The sequence below is a fragment of the Miniopterus natalensis genome, chromosome 12 (genome assembly GCF_054644295.1).
Source record: "Miniopterus natalensis isolate mMinNat1 chromosome 12, mMinNat1.hap1, whole genome shotgun sequence".
NCBI classification, from domain to species: domain Eukaryota; kingdom Metazoa; phylum Chordata; class Mammalia; order Chiroptera; family Miniopteridae; genus Miniopterus; species Miniopterus natalensis.
In genome coordinates this window covers 52,329,162-52,343,713 of record NC_142092.1, presented here as the reverse complement: position 1 = coordinate 52,343,713, position 14,552 = coordinate 52,329,162, and the positions used below count along the sequence as shown (strand labels likewise).

General features: G+C 44.1%; 1 protein-coding gene across 1 annotated transcript; it reads left to right on the top strand.

Annotated features, from left to right (window-relative positions):
- The first annotated feature begins 2,076 nt into the window (after positions 1-2,076).
- BAAT (bile acid-CoA:amino acid N-acyltransferase) lies at positions 2,077-12,571 on the top strand. Its single transcript, XM_016225033.2, has 4 exons — positions 2,077-2,117; positions 8,082-8,587; positions 8,815-9,017; positions 11,933-12,571. Exons 2-4 carry the CDS (start codon positions 8,125-8,127, stop codon positions 12,569-12,571), a joined length of 1,305 nt encoding a protein of 434 aa, XP_016080519.2. The 5' UTR covers positions 2,077-2,117; positions 8,082-8,124.
- Positions 12,572-14,552: the final 1,981 nt, after the last annotated feature.

Below are 14,552 nucleotides of genomic sequence, written 5' to 3'. Positions count from 1 at the left end.
AGGCCCAGCCAATATATCTTGTGTGTGTGTGTGTGTGTGTGTGTTTATGAAGAGAGAGACAGAGGGAGAGTCAGAGACTTAAGAATCTGGCTCATGTGAATTGTAGAGCTGGAAATCTGTAGGGCAGGCCTGCAGGCTGGAGACTCAGGGAAGAGCTGATGTTGTAGTCCTGAGTCTGAAGGCAGGCTGGAGGTTCAATTCCTTCCTCCTCAGAAGACCTCACAGTCTTTTCTGCATGGTCCACACCTACCTAATGACAATTGCTAATGCCCACTTTGTGCACAGTGGGCACCTTACTGCCTGGTGCTCCCACCAGTGTCCTCGCTTCCCATTTCCTACATCCCTTCAGGGTCCGTGGAGGGCCAGTTTTCCTGGTGTCTTCTGCACTGGGCGGCAGAGTGCAAAAGGTCTGGCTCGGTGCCAGTTTAACCTGCACCTCACTGCATCACCTGGGTACTGAAGCATCATGACTTGCTTACCTTTTTTGGTGCTTCTCTTAAAGTGTTAGAGAAACAGCACTATTTCTGCTGCACTCCTCCACCACCACCCCCTCCCATCCTTGGATATGGTCCTGGGAATCAGTCACTAAGTTAGGAGCCTTGCCATCCTGCCATGGTCCCTCTTAGCCAGTGTAGGAGCTGTGTGCCAAGTATCCTGCTCTGCACCCACACATTCCAATCTGCCTATGCCTTCCAAACTTCAGCCCCTTCTCCTCAAGGCTTATTTTTCACTTTTAATACATTTGATCATTTCATTCCCATTTCACAAACTAGAAAGCTGAAACAGCAAAGTTGATTTACCCAAGGCCATTCACTTTGATAGATGAAAAGCCACCAGGGTTTCAATCTTGGTCTTTCTGGTTCCAGAGACCAGTGACTACACCTCACTGGCTGCAAAATAAGCAAAAATTAAAAGACATGCCCGGCCGGGTGTGGCTCAGCGGTTAAGCGTTGACCTAGGATCCAGGCGATCAGGGTTCGATTCCCGGTCAGGGCACATGCCCGGGTTGCGGGCTGCAGCCGATCAATGACTCTCTCATCATTGATGTTTCTAGCTCTCTCTCTCCCTCTCCTTTCCTCTCTCTGAAATCAATAAAGATATATTAAAAAAAAAAAAAAAGACATGCTCCCCTCCCTGGAGGAATTCACAGCCGGGAAGCATAGGCTACAATCTGCAGGTGGGGTCATTTGTACATTTTAACTATGGATACTCAGTGACGGGGTTAACAATGGGGCAGGTTTCAGGGGTTCCGGAGGAGGCATTTCTGTGTCTGGAGGGCTTCTGTTATTTGGAGTGGTGGTTCACAAACTGGGCTGTGGAGTAACATCTGTTAAAAATACAAATCTCAGAGACTTACAGACCTATTAAGTCAGAATCTGGGTGCAAGTTTCAGGAATCTTTGGTAGACTACTCAGGAAAGTCTTAAAAAAAATTTTGTTTTAAAAAAAGAGAAACATCTGTGTGAGAGTGAAACATCAAACTGGCAATCTTTCGGTGCTCTGGGACACACAGGCCAGGGCTTTTTTTTTTTTTTTTAATTTACATTTTATTTTTCAATTACACTTTATGTTTAAGGTCATTTTGTACTAGTTTCAGGTGTACTGCGTCATGGTTAGACAATCATATACTTTGCAAAGTGTTTCCCCTGGTATTTCCAGTGAGTCTTAAACCCACACTGCTCTGGAGATGGATACTGTGATTCACCTTTTTAGAAACCACCAAACCGGCAGCTGCCTAAGAGCCCACTGCCTTAGAGGAGAAGATACAGAAGGAACCGAAGCAAAGGAGACTAGAGCTGGGAGTTGAGAGGAGGAGTCGAAGCTTGGAAAGGCTTAAACGTCAGAGCTGTGTGATGAAATATGAGACTCGGTTATGAAACTCCTGCATGGAAAGGCATGCCAGCTAGACCGAGCCTCTGGCTGAGAGTGTAGTCCTGCCACTGGGGCCTTAAAAAGAAGTCACTGCCTATGGTTTCTGTGGAGACCATTTGACCTTCGAACAGTAGGCTGGGGTGTTTTAAACGATACAGATTATCCAGCAGCAGGCCAGTGTCCTGTGCGAGCAGTTGGCTCAGCGAGGCCTTCTGCTCTAGACTGCTTCCTGCAGCTGAATTCAAGGTCAGTGTTCCTTTTGCTGTGTGTGTTCCTCTTATCTTAGCAGGTAGCACAGTCCTCAGAGGGACCATCGATTAACATCTGTGAGGGTTTATTGATCAGAAACGGTTGGCTGCCAAAGTCAGGGTCCAGCTAATGTGAATTTATGGAGAGATTGTTTATTGACTCAAGAAATTTTTCCTAGGATTGATTGCTTGGAAGGAGGGGAAGGAAATGCTGGTGATGAAGAAAGAAAAGCATCAGGCTCCTACAGAAAATGGGATTTTTGTCTCTTGATTAGTAATGTCAACTTCTATTGGTGACCTTTGCTTTCTTTTATTTCCTTGTGTTCTGCTTCCTGGTGGGTTGGTGTCTGGCCAGATTTTGACTGCCTTTCCTCGGAACACGTCAAGTTCTCCAGGGGGCATAGGCTTGATGCACTTCTCCCTGGGAGTCTGGAGGTCTGGAACCGGCTCAGCTATGTGGCTTTAAGCTTTCAGGCCCGGTCAGGTTGTGTCCGTATTGCTGAGGGCTCCCTCTCCAACAACAAGGCTAATCCTGTGGGAGGCCACTCACTTGTAGTTTCTCGCCCTCTGGTTGCTTGGTATCTTAGTTTCATTGACACTGCAGTGTGCAGGGCCCTGCCTCCTGCTGCAAGGAAGTGAGGAAGCCTGAAAACTTAATATTGGATTTTGAGGAACCTCCCAACTTCAGGAGTAGTGTATCAAAATTCAGTTGGGCTTCCATTCTTCATACTCTCTGAGAAATTTCACATTTTTGCTTTTTCATCTATCATTTTTTTAAAATTAATTCCTCAAACACTGAGCAATTAATATGCACCACGCACTATTTTAGGAACCAAGGAATAGAGTGTTGAACAATGAATACATCCTGCCCTTGAGGAATAATTTACAATCCAGAGTAGTGCGGTCCGATAGAATATTCCATGATGACGGAAATGGCCTATATCTACACAGTCCAGGGCAGTAGCTGCTAGTTACTTGTGCCTCCTGAGCAGTTAAAATGTGGTTAGTGTGACTGAGGAACTCAATTTTAAATTTTACCTATTTTTATGAATTGAAATTTAATTAGTACATGTGCCTGAGACTGACAGATATAGCTGATAAAGAAATAATAAACCCTGTTTAGATTCACACAGCCTATTACTTACAAGCAAGCTAAACATGTCAGCTCACTGGGTCCTTGTCTCACACATCCCTTAGAATGGCCCTCCAACAAAGCAGCCCAATGAGTCCCACACAGTTGTGACATACCCTGTTGCTGAGAAGCCAACTCTAGCCTGCAGCAATACGGTCATAGAGCCTATAGCTCTACCCTGAAGGGGCGTGGGGGGGAGATGGAAAGGGCCGAGCTGCTCTGCAATGGGGGAGAAAACTGCCTCTCGGCAGCCTCCCACAAGATAGGGAGAGACACGTGAGAAAGCCACCTTGTGAAGCATCCCCTGAAGACTGCCTACCTTGGAATGTTCCTGGGACGAGAGCACAGGCCTCCTACCCAGATTTAGGTCACATGGTGGCTCCAGCTTTGCCGGTAGACACAAGGACATTCTTCAGGGTGCTGTGCCAGGGCCATTCCCCTGCAAAAGGTCTTCAGTACTAAGCCAAAGGTGTTAGGCTTTACCCTTAATCTGGCAGCCACTGTGCAATTGTCGTTTGCTGTTAGAGGAAAAAGGGGAATCAGAAGGAGAATGTAATTTCAATAGCCATTTGAAATAATCAGTTCCTCTACTAGCCACACAGTTGTGGTAGGCAAGTTTCTTTTCAATTTTCCACGGGCCATTGCTCCCTCATGAAACCGTTTGTTAAAGATGCTGCACAGTGGAGCAGGACAGATTGTATTACCAACTAACGTAAACCCCTTTCACCATTAGCTTCGTTGTGAAGAGCGATTCTTGTTGTTGCTGTCCTTTGTGAAGTGAGTCAGAAGGTGGCAATTCTCCATCACTCATCTTATGAGACTTGTCCCTAGTCCTTCAACCCCCTTCCATTTTCAATTTGTCTTCAAAAGTCACTCTATCAGACTGTAAACATATTTGTAAAATGCAAATGCTTGCTAAAATATAAAAGAGTGGTATAATAAATGACAAAATGAAAAAAAATCTTCTAAAAACAGTTTTTATTAAAATGCTCCTCCTACATTGTCCACACTTTGCAATGTTTACAATAATAGCAAAGCATCAGGGTGCAGCTGAGTTGCAGCGTGTAAAAGTTTGTTTTTTGGAATGCAGAAGTTTCTCTGATTTTCTCTTACACCAAAGAGTTTGTTTACTCTCTTAACTTGTTCCACCAAGCATAAGGGGAGTTTGGAGTAGGTGATTTGGGAAGGAGAGGCAAACATTATCTGCCCACCACCCTCCTCTCCATGCAATATAGTGCTCACTAACCATCAACAGCCCCCCCATCTTGCTTGCATCCAAAGCTGAGGATGGACTCAACTAACTGAACATGGTCCTTTCGCATATTGCCCTATGGGGATGAAAGACTCCTGAAAAGAATCAGTGGTAGGCTGGCTCAGTCACTACCCATCATTGCATACACTAGCATCACATGACACTCAAAGTTCAAAAATTGTTTGTGTTTTTCCCAATTAACAACTCCTGTGGAAACCTTAGTGACATTTTGCAGAACTTTGGGACTCCTTGGAACCCCAATTGAGAATCCCTGATGTACAAGTACAATGTTTTCTTTTGTGTGCGTGTGTGCATGCACACCCGTGTGTGTGCATGTGCACCCTCACATATGTTGTGTGTATTTCAATCCTAGACTTTTCTTGTTTCCACTGAATTTATAAGGGAGTGTTATATAAGGAACAGATGACACACAGACCTGATAAGTTTGAGGTCTGTTAGGCTTACAATCAAGTTTTGAAAAGGCAATTTTTCAAAATCTTCATGAGGGCACACCCGGCCTTTTCAACTTGTGACAGAAGATGACTTAATTTGGCCCATTGGCCCATACTCCAAGGGCAATGATAACAGAGTTACTGACCTTATGGCCCCCTCTAGTCTTTATTTGGTCAGGAAACCTAAGATGTCATTCACAAGCACACACTGTTGACTAAGTCTCTCTCTCTCTCTCTCTCTCTCTCTCTCTCTCTCTCTCTGTTTCATGGGTTTGTTTATGTCAGAACCACATCATCTTGGGAAAACACGTGCTTCTTATAGGAAGTTTCACTATAATCTAACTCTTCCATATAACTTGGTGTAAATGGCAAAAAAATTAGACATAGAATAATAATGACCATTATGGGGAATTTCTGACAAGTCAGAACCAATAAATGAACACATTTAACAGAAGCTCCAGAAAAATTAGGAGACTAAACATCAAGCATTCAATAGTCAGCTGAGTGCTGAAATCTCCAAACAAAGTTGTAGCTCTAAGGTAGTTTCTCTCAAAGACTGAAGTCTTCTGAAACCTACCTTCTTATCTCTCTCTTTCCTCTTACACTTATCTACACAACCCATGACCTTCTAAATGAACTACCTAGGGGTTTCTCAAGATAAAAACTATCACATGTCTCTCTCTGTGTGTTCCTCTCTCCTCACACTCCCACACTCCATCCACCCCAAGACAGACTTTGTGATGATCTAGGCACAGCTTCTGAATTGTGAATTTAGTCACATACAGAGAGTCCAGGACCAGGACTAGGGTGAGGCAGGAGGGGCTCCTGGGATCCAAACCTTCAGGAGAACTAGAGAGGCTTGGCCATGCCAGTAAATTTTGCTCCCTAAGTGCCCTTTTGCCTCACTTTTTGTCCTGACCCTGACGGAGTGACTAGTGATCTCTGAGTTTCAATTCTAAATTGGCAAGAGGAGAACATCCCTGGCACACCTTGACTCACGTATCTGGCCCTGATCCAATCAGCAATGACCCCAGGATTGTCACTTGGCATAACCATAGCTACTGAGAGTTCATCTCTGGGCTTTATGGGGCAATTCTCAGATAAAGAGGAACCATGACTTGGGAAGAAATCTTAATATTTTATATTACAAAAACACTATGTAAGTAGAATATTTTCATTACATTTTTGGTGCTAGTTTTTTTTTTTGCTCATTATGAATCTCATAGCTCCAAGCATGTTGTGATATATGAGTATCAAAAGTTTTAGCACCTCATTCCTGCCCTTGAGGAGTCCACAGTCCACCTGGGAGGATCAGACCAGAGGCAGGATGCATGCTGGAGAGTGTGGGTACAGTAAGCAATTCAAATTAATTCAACTTGAAAATAAAATCTGCATTGAGTCAATATATCGTATAGAAGTTTTGAGAAGAAAAATAATAACAAGAAGAACTGGAAAAGGATTTGTAAAATAGGGGAAATCATTTATCCCTTCTTCGTGATCTCTTTTTGGGGGACAAAAGGTAACAGCATATACAGAGGCTTACGGGAAGGATCAGATCAGAAAATACTTAGAGAGCACCAAAATGTTGCATGGGACATGGGGTTTTTAAAGGATAGTGTCCCATCTCACTAACATGAATGAAAGACCCATGAAATTTGAACTGATGCCACCTTCTTGTTTCAAGAACTTTCCCGGTATTGAGGAAAAACATTCACGATCATTCCATTAATTCAAATTGACCAAGGGTTTAGGTTTACATAGACTAGCCAGTAATGCTGGCTGTTGATAGGAGGTCAGGTTGGGAGGGAGTGTGGTCTCTGCAGAAAATCACTTTTAAAGTAAGTGCAAAATGGCATTTTCCCCTTGATGGTCGCCTACCTCCGAAGGCTCTCTTCCCACAGAGAAGGACTGGACATCGAGAACCCCTTTTCCGTCCCTGTCCTGCCAGAGCCAGTTATTTTTCTCCAGAAGTTTTGCTACTCACAAATCTACCCCCCAAAGCCTTGGTTTCATATTCCCCCCTAAAAATTAAGGGTCCCTTGAAGAATCAAGCTGTTTGAGGGACAGCTGCTACTACAATCTGTGTGAAGATATTATTGAAAAAAAATAGTACATACCTATGTCAGTCTCATAGGAGAATTATTATTATTATTTTATTAGAGCTAAATTTTGGAAAGCCCTCACTTATTCCTTCCCCCTGAGGAAGTGGTAGCTGTTTCAATGAGAATAATTACTTCTCATGCTCCAAGTTTTCTCTGATCCATGCCTCTGATTCTAGTTCATATTTTCCCAGATCCTAGTTTATTTTTATTTTACTCAGTATTTGTTTATCTGTAAACAGGTTCAAATCCTTCGAGAAATGAGATATAGAAAGAAGGAAGGAAGGAGAGAAAGAAAGGAAGAGAGGAAGGAAGGGAGGGAGATAGAAAGGAACACCCCAAATTTTCCTCGTAATTGAGCAGAGTAAGAAATGGCTGATCAGAAGCATGCTATAGTCTCTTTACTACAAACAACATTGAGACAAGATCATAAAGTTTTATTTTCCCTTATAAAGAATAAATAATAGGAACTGTGAAAAGAGTTGGAGGCCAGTCTTGCAAGGGCAGGGAGGGATTAGAGATACAAATAAACACCTCCACAATATATTTCTTGTTCATGTAACTGTAGCTCAGGCAGGTATGGGGGCTGAAAGGCAGTAGTGATCCTTCCTATAAGCCCTTTCTCATGCACCTTTGGGTCCAAGCACCCTGTGAAATCGATCACATGAGTATTCTCTCAATTGAGGAATTAAAGCTCATCTTACTTAAAACCACAAAACTAAGATTTAAACCGTGTTATATAATGGATAAGACAGGAAGGAGACTGTGATGTCGGACCTAACTCGAATTTCCAGTTCTACTATGAATTATTTATGAGACTCTGAGAGTATCACTTAACCTATTTCCTCCTTGTTAAAATTAGAATAAAGGGGACTGTCTGCACAGCTACTTCTCCCTCCTCCCAAGGTTCTGCAGACCTTGCACTGTCTCCAGACATCCAACCTGCCCAGACGTAACATAAGCCCAGCCTGGGCCTTTTCCTTAGAACCTAAGCCTCCATCCAGCTCAAAGTCTCCTCCTTCCACAGCAGGGCAGGAACCACCACTCGGTGGTCCGTTGGCCAGTTGCCGATGTTCCAGCTGACAGCCACCCCAGCAAGTGCCCTTTCTGATGAGCCCGTGCACATCCGAGCGACAGGCCTGCCTCCGCTGCAGCTGGTGACCCTCACAGCATCCCTGAAGGACGAGAGGGGCAATGTGTTCCAGTCCAAAGCCTTCTTCAGGGCCAACGAGGCTGGTGAGCTGGACCTGAGGCAGGCCCCTTCCTGCGGAGGCGACTACGTGGGGGTCCATCCCATGGGCCTCTTCTGGTCTCTGAAGCCGGAGAAGCCTTTCCGGAGGCTGCTGAAGAGGGATGTGATGAACAGCCCCTTTTTGGTGACTCTGAACCTGTACGACTCGGTGTGCTTCCAAGACCCGGCCGAGCTCCAGCCCAGGGCCAGCCTGGTGGTGCAGCGCTGGTTCAGCCACCCGGGCATGCAGCGGGTGCAGATCCGGGAAGGCCGCGTGCGGGGAGCCCTTTTCCTTCCCCCAGGTGAGACGAATCTTTGGCGGTGGAGAAGACATTGTTGATGGAAATGAAAACAAAAACAAGCGGCGTCGAAATATTGGAGAGCTGGTATTCCCCACAGCCTAGCAGAGCTAAACTGCCCTCGCGTGCTTGGGGGTGAAGGTGGAATTCGTTTTGCTCCGCCTGTGCTGTCTGCTTGGCCCTCTTTTCACTCTTTCTAACCTCATTCTCTCCTCTCTTTGTTTTCTCAGGGGAAGGCCCTTTCCCAGGAGTCATTGATTTGTTTGGGGGGGTGGGGGGTCTAACTGAGTTCCGAGCCAGTCTGTTGGCTTCCCATGGCTTTGCAGTCCTGGCGGTGGCGTATTTTGCCTATGAAGACCTGCCCAACCGGCTGCAGGAGGTGGACCTGGAATATTTTGAAGAAGCTGCCAACTTGCTACTAGCTCATCCCAAGGTATTTAAAATACTTTTCATTTTACCTTGCAACCTTATAGCAAAAGACAAAAAAATAAAAAAAATAAAAATCACAGATGTCTTTTCTGCCCATTTTATCAATCTGTTTAGACTTGGGCATAGTACAACAGTTTACAGTTACAATCGGAACGCCATTATCTACCTTATAGGATCTATGCTAATATTTACCTTATGTGATTGTGGGGTTGATGAGAGATCAGCCTAGTGCTTATTGGCATAAAGAAGGCAAGACAAAAAAGGGTGGATATATTATGATTATTTTCAATGGGGAAAAAAACCCAAGACTTCTTACATTTCAAGTGCTTGTGATTTACTCAGAACTGGCTCGTCAATGTTTTATTGGCGACCGACCTCAAATCTCAAATCAGCCACCAGTTAATTCTCAGGCTTGACATGTTTTCAGACTTCAGTGATTATCTCAGCATGGGGTAATGGTAGCATAAATCCCATTAAAGAGTCCTGAGACGAAGAACAATGCAGAGGTTCAATGTAAGAGTTTGGGCAGGAGATCAGAGCAGGATTATTAGCAAAACTGACTTGGCTTGCACCGTCTGATTTGGCTGAATTAGTTCTTTAGTTAGTTTCAGATCCAGGAGCAGAACTAAGCCTAAAGTAAGGGCTCGGTGTCAGGAGCTAGGCTAGGGAAAGGAATCTGGAAGGGAAGGGTCATTTTAGAACTCTTTGTCAAGCATCATGTGCTACTGAAAGTGTGGTCCATGGACCAGAGGCCTCGGCATCCCCTAGCAGTGTTTGCATGTAGACTCTCAGGCCCTGTTTCTGAATCAGCACCTGCATTTTAACAAGATCCCCAGGTGAGTCACATAAGGATGATAAGGACTGGAATAGTACATTTGATAACTCAGCTTTTTTCTAGGGGTTAAATATCAGATGATATGATTTAGTTCACTTCAGGAGGTCCCAGAGTACTGGTACTTGTGGTAATGACTGAAAACAGACACGTAGAGATAAGTATCCCGTGGTCAGATGTCAAGGTTGACATTCTGTTAAGTTGAACCATATTAACTTATCGTTTTCTAGTTAAAAAGTATTCAAATATCAGTTATTTCTTATGGTTCAACCTAACAGTGGTAAAATAATCAAAGCAGCCAACATTAAGTGACTGTTAGACTCTATGCTAAATGTACTTTGTATGCACTCACTTAATGCTCATGAGAACTTTGTGAAAAAAGTACGTGATCTTCGGTTTTCAGGTGAGAAAGCATAGTAGGGGAAGTAATGTGCCAAAACTGCACGGCCAGTGACAGAGCCCTTCTGGCAATGGCCTTGCTCCAGACCTTAAGTCACCCTGGCTCCCTGACTTGTATCTTTCTCTTCCCCAAGAGCCTTGACTCTTCTCAAGGTGAGAGACGATATGCTTCCTGTTGGAGCACTGTCAGTATCATCATCATCATCATCATCATCACCATCAAATATATGTGTGATTTTTCTAAGCCTATTTGTTTCTTTTTAAAGGACTGCCTAAAAGGAATTAAATCCCGTACAAAATGGTTTCAAGTTATTTTCCCCCCCTCTCAAATGCAACCATTTGTGAATTGTCTGAAGAGAAAATTGCCAAAATTCAATTTGAAATTAGATTTGGCAGAAGAGGTTCAACTCCCCCCTCCACCCCGCGCACCCCCCAGCCCCTTACTACTGTTGTAACCTTGAGTGAGACTTAAACTCCCTGAATCTCAGTTCCCTTGAGAGGTCTGAGATAATATGTGTAAAACATTTAGCCTAGGGTCTAGCATATAGTAAGCTCTCAATTAACCCTCCTTGTCATCTTTGCCTATCCGGTGTCTTCCCTCCCCCTTTCCCCACACCCCAACCAATCCCTGCCTGATTTAGATTCTACTGCTGAACTTTTCTCTGCACATCAAGCCCCCTCACCCTTCCCGCCGCCGTTTCAGCGCGTTCTCATCGCTGCTCACTGCGGTGCGATGCGATGCTGCAGTTACGCAGCACTCAGCTCCCTGCCTCCAGTTACAGCTCTCCTCTGTCATCCCCTCCTCCGTTTCTCAAGCAGATGGTCCCCAACTGTGGGTGCACATTGGATTTCTTAGGAAATATGTTACGGAGTCAGATTCTTGGCCCACTCGGCCCTACTGTACTAGAAACTTGAAAAATTGGATGTCAGAAAGCTCTAATTGAAAAGTTCTTTTCAGGCGATCCTGATGACAGAAAGGTGTTGGGAATACAATTGCGAGCAAAATAACACACCGGGTGGCTACGTCTTGGCTGTTGTCTGTTCAGCACACTGGCCCTTTCCTCCCTCATCTCTCAGCCTCTTTCCTCCCCTCTGCTCCCTCGGCCTGTCACAGAAGGAAGGACTCACTCCTATGACCTACTAATTTTCCTGTTGGACTGGGTGCAGAAATTCACCTGTTGGTAGAATCCAAATCTTTCCTCGTTAAGATTAGCCTTTGGATTCATGGACGTGCAAAACCTTTGCAGCTGTAAAATGCTATTTAAATATGAACCACACTAACATAATATTTGAAAGAACCAAGGAAAACTCTTTTCCTAGCTGGAGAGAAGAATGTGATGCTTCAGAAAGCTTATCCGTCTCTGCTCTCGTGATGTAGACTTGCTGGTGCATTAGATCCTTCTGGTTTTGTAGAGGTCTGCCTTTGATAAAGAGTTTCTATTTCTATTGTTTCCCTTGATCCTCAGTAACAATTCTGCGAGGTAGGTAATGTTATCACCCCCACAAGACAATAAGGCTTAGAGAGGGCAGGAAGGTGGTGTTCCCAGTCACAGAAGCTGGTGAGCCCCAGGGCCAGAACTCGCACCTCGTGTTTTCTGATGTCCGTGTCCTAGACTGGCCTGTGGCCCGCAGCACAGCTCATTCTCAGTGGACGGCCTGTAACGGGTTCCCTTTATTTTGTGTTTCAGATCCAAGGGCCAGGAATCGGGGTGCTTTCAGTGAGCAAAGGTGCAGAGATCGGGCTGGCCATGGCCTGCTTCCTGAAGCAGGTGGTAGCCACCATCTGCATCAATGGGACCACTGGCGTCTTTGACTTTCCGATCAGGTATAAGGACCTGGTCATGTCACCCATCCCCTCGTTTCGGGAGCGCATGCAGGTTGACGTCTCAGGGGCTATGCGCCTGCTCCACTACAGGGGGGACCTGCGGGATGAACTGAATCAGCGGAGTGTGCTTCCTATTGAAAAGGCCCAGGGTCAGATCCTCTTTCTTATAGGAGAGGATGACCAATCGATCAATAGCCGAGAGCATGCTAAGCACGCCCTGGAGCGGCTGAAGAGGCACGGGAAGAGCAATGGGAGGATGCTGGCCTACCCTGGGGCAGGCCACCTCCTGGAGCCGCCCTATGCACCCCTATGCTACATTTCCCGTACTAACCCCGTTTCCACGTCCACTAACACCGCTCTCTCTTCCTATAATCACCCCCTTTCCGCACCCGTGCTCTGGGGAGGGGACCCTGCTGCGCATGCCGCAGCCCAGGAGCATGCCTGGGGAGAGATCCAGAAATTCTTCAGGCAACACCTCACTAAAACCAGAAGCCAACTCTAAGCAAGGGCCGAGCGTGAGATGCAGGAGGGAGACAAAATCGAGGCTAAGGCAGAGATGTGGCGAGCAAAAGGGCTTCTTTGATTTTAATATGTTCACTGTCATCTTGAAGGAGCTGGAAGAAAATTGGACAAAATCAAAGGACCAGGGCATAGGTGCGTCTGAAGTATTTCTGACAAGATTGTATGTACTTTGAATTTTTGTAAGTTGATTTTTTGTAAATTGAATTTTAGTTTATATGCACCAGGATACGTTGCTATTTCAATACAAACTGAATAATCTTTTGTACCCCACCCAGTTAGGGATACCTTGGATCCGGGTATTGTCACTCTAGATAAATTTCCTGGGACTTCCAAATTACTTGTGGAAATATGTTTTCTGTTTAAACTATTTTGAGTTGGGTTTCTGATATTTGACATGAAAAGTTCTAATACCTCACTATTTCCAGTAGATACTTTAATTTCATTTTTTAAAGGATGCTTCTCTTTATTCCTGAAATATATTTCTTACTACAATTTGAAACAGGGATGGGACTGAATTTAATCAAGTACCTTTGTAGCATTTATTGACATTAAATGAGTTAATATATTTAAAGCTCTTAGAACAGTGCCTGGTGCACAGCAATTTCTATGAGTTAGCTATTATTATTTTCATAATGATTTCCTCCTTCAATCTGTTAATGTGGTGAATTACATTCATTAATGAACTAATTTTGCTTATTCGTCTAATTTTATTTTAATTTATTTTTTGTTAATCTTCACCCAAGGGTATTAATTTTTTCCAGTGACTTTTAGAGAGAGTGGAAGGAAGGGAGGGAGAGAGCGGGGAGAGAGAAACATCGATGTGAGAGAGATGTATCGACTGGCTGTCTCCTGCATGCGCTCCAACCGGGGCCAGCGATTGAGTCTGCAACCCAGGTATGTGCCCTTGACTGGGAATTGAACCCAAGACCCTTGGGTGCTCAAGCGGACACTCTACCACCGAGCCACACTGGCCAGGGCTATTCATGTAGCTTTAATAGATGAATTTCTCATATTGACTAATTCAGGTTTTAAAATTTATTGTGGAGCCAACCTGGTCATATATATTTTCTCAGAATTTCACCCATATTTTCTGGAACACATTTTCGTCTTATAATTTTTCACATATTCCCTGTTGTTTATTTGCATGTTATCTCTTTTTCCTCTCAGTCTGACGTGCCAAATACTTGTCTATTTTATTAATCTTTTCTAAGAATAGCTTTTGGTTTATTTATCAGTCAAATCTGATTCATTAGTTTCTGATTCTTTACAATAAATTCATTTCTTCTGCCCTTTTTGTGTTTATTTTTCTGGCTTCTTGATATGCAGCGTTCTCATTTGGTTAATTTCTAAATAGCTTCTCATTTACTCCCCTCCTGCACCCCCATTTAAACCCAAGAGTAGTTTTACCAAAGCACAAAGAATCATCCTGTAGATTGCTTGCTGGTTATAAGGCAGGGGGGGAGATGATGTCATTTTGTAATGGAGGGATCAGACTGTCACTGCCTGGACTGCTAATCAAACTTAGCATCTCTAAAAATGGTCAATTTGACATAATGTGCTTCATGATGAGATGTAAGGTTGAGCGCCCAGCACTACTTACAACTACTCCTAACAACACTGTTAAACTTGAACTTAATCAAGTCTTTAGATCAAACGTCTTATTAATATAGTAGCTAGAGAACAAATTAAATGGCACTTACAAAGAGACGAACAAATCCAGACTGTGGGCCATTCTGTGACGTGGTCTCTTTACAAGTTGATTACCAACTGACCTGGTTTGTTCACAAGTTAGTTGCATGAAAATTTTAAAATGTTTTACTTTGTGGAACTTTTATTTTTTATCGGAGTGAGTGAGCTTGGGGGGCTGTTCAGCTGAACAAAATTAAAAGAGACTTAAGAGACATATCAACCAAATGCTATGTGTGGGCCTGGTTTGAACAAAGTAACCAAAAAAAGACATT

What these genes read in the sequence shown, in the direction of transcription:
- BAAT (XM_016225033.2), top strand. Translation starts at nt 8,125, where the DNA reads ATGTTCCAGCTGACAGCCACCCCAGCAAGTGCCCTTTCTGATGAGCCC. An exon ending in AGCCCTTTTCCTTCCCCCAG is followed by an intron (nt 8,588 to 8,814) that starts GTGAGACGAATC and finishes TTGTTTTCTCAG; the next exon opens with GGGAAGGCCCTTTCCCAGGA. An exon ending in TGCTACTAGCTCATCCCAAG is followed by an intron (nt 9,018 to 11,932) that starts GTATTTAAAATA and finishes TTTGTGTTTCAG; the next exon opens with ATCCAAGGGCCAGGAATCGG.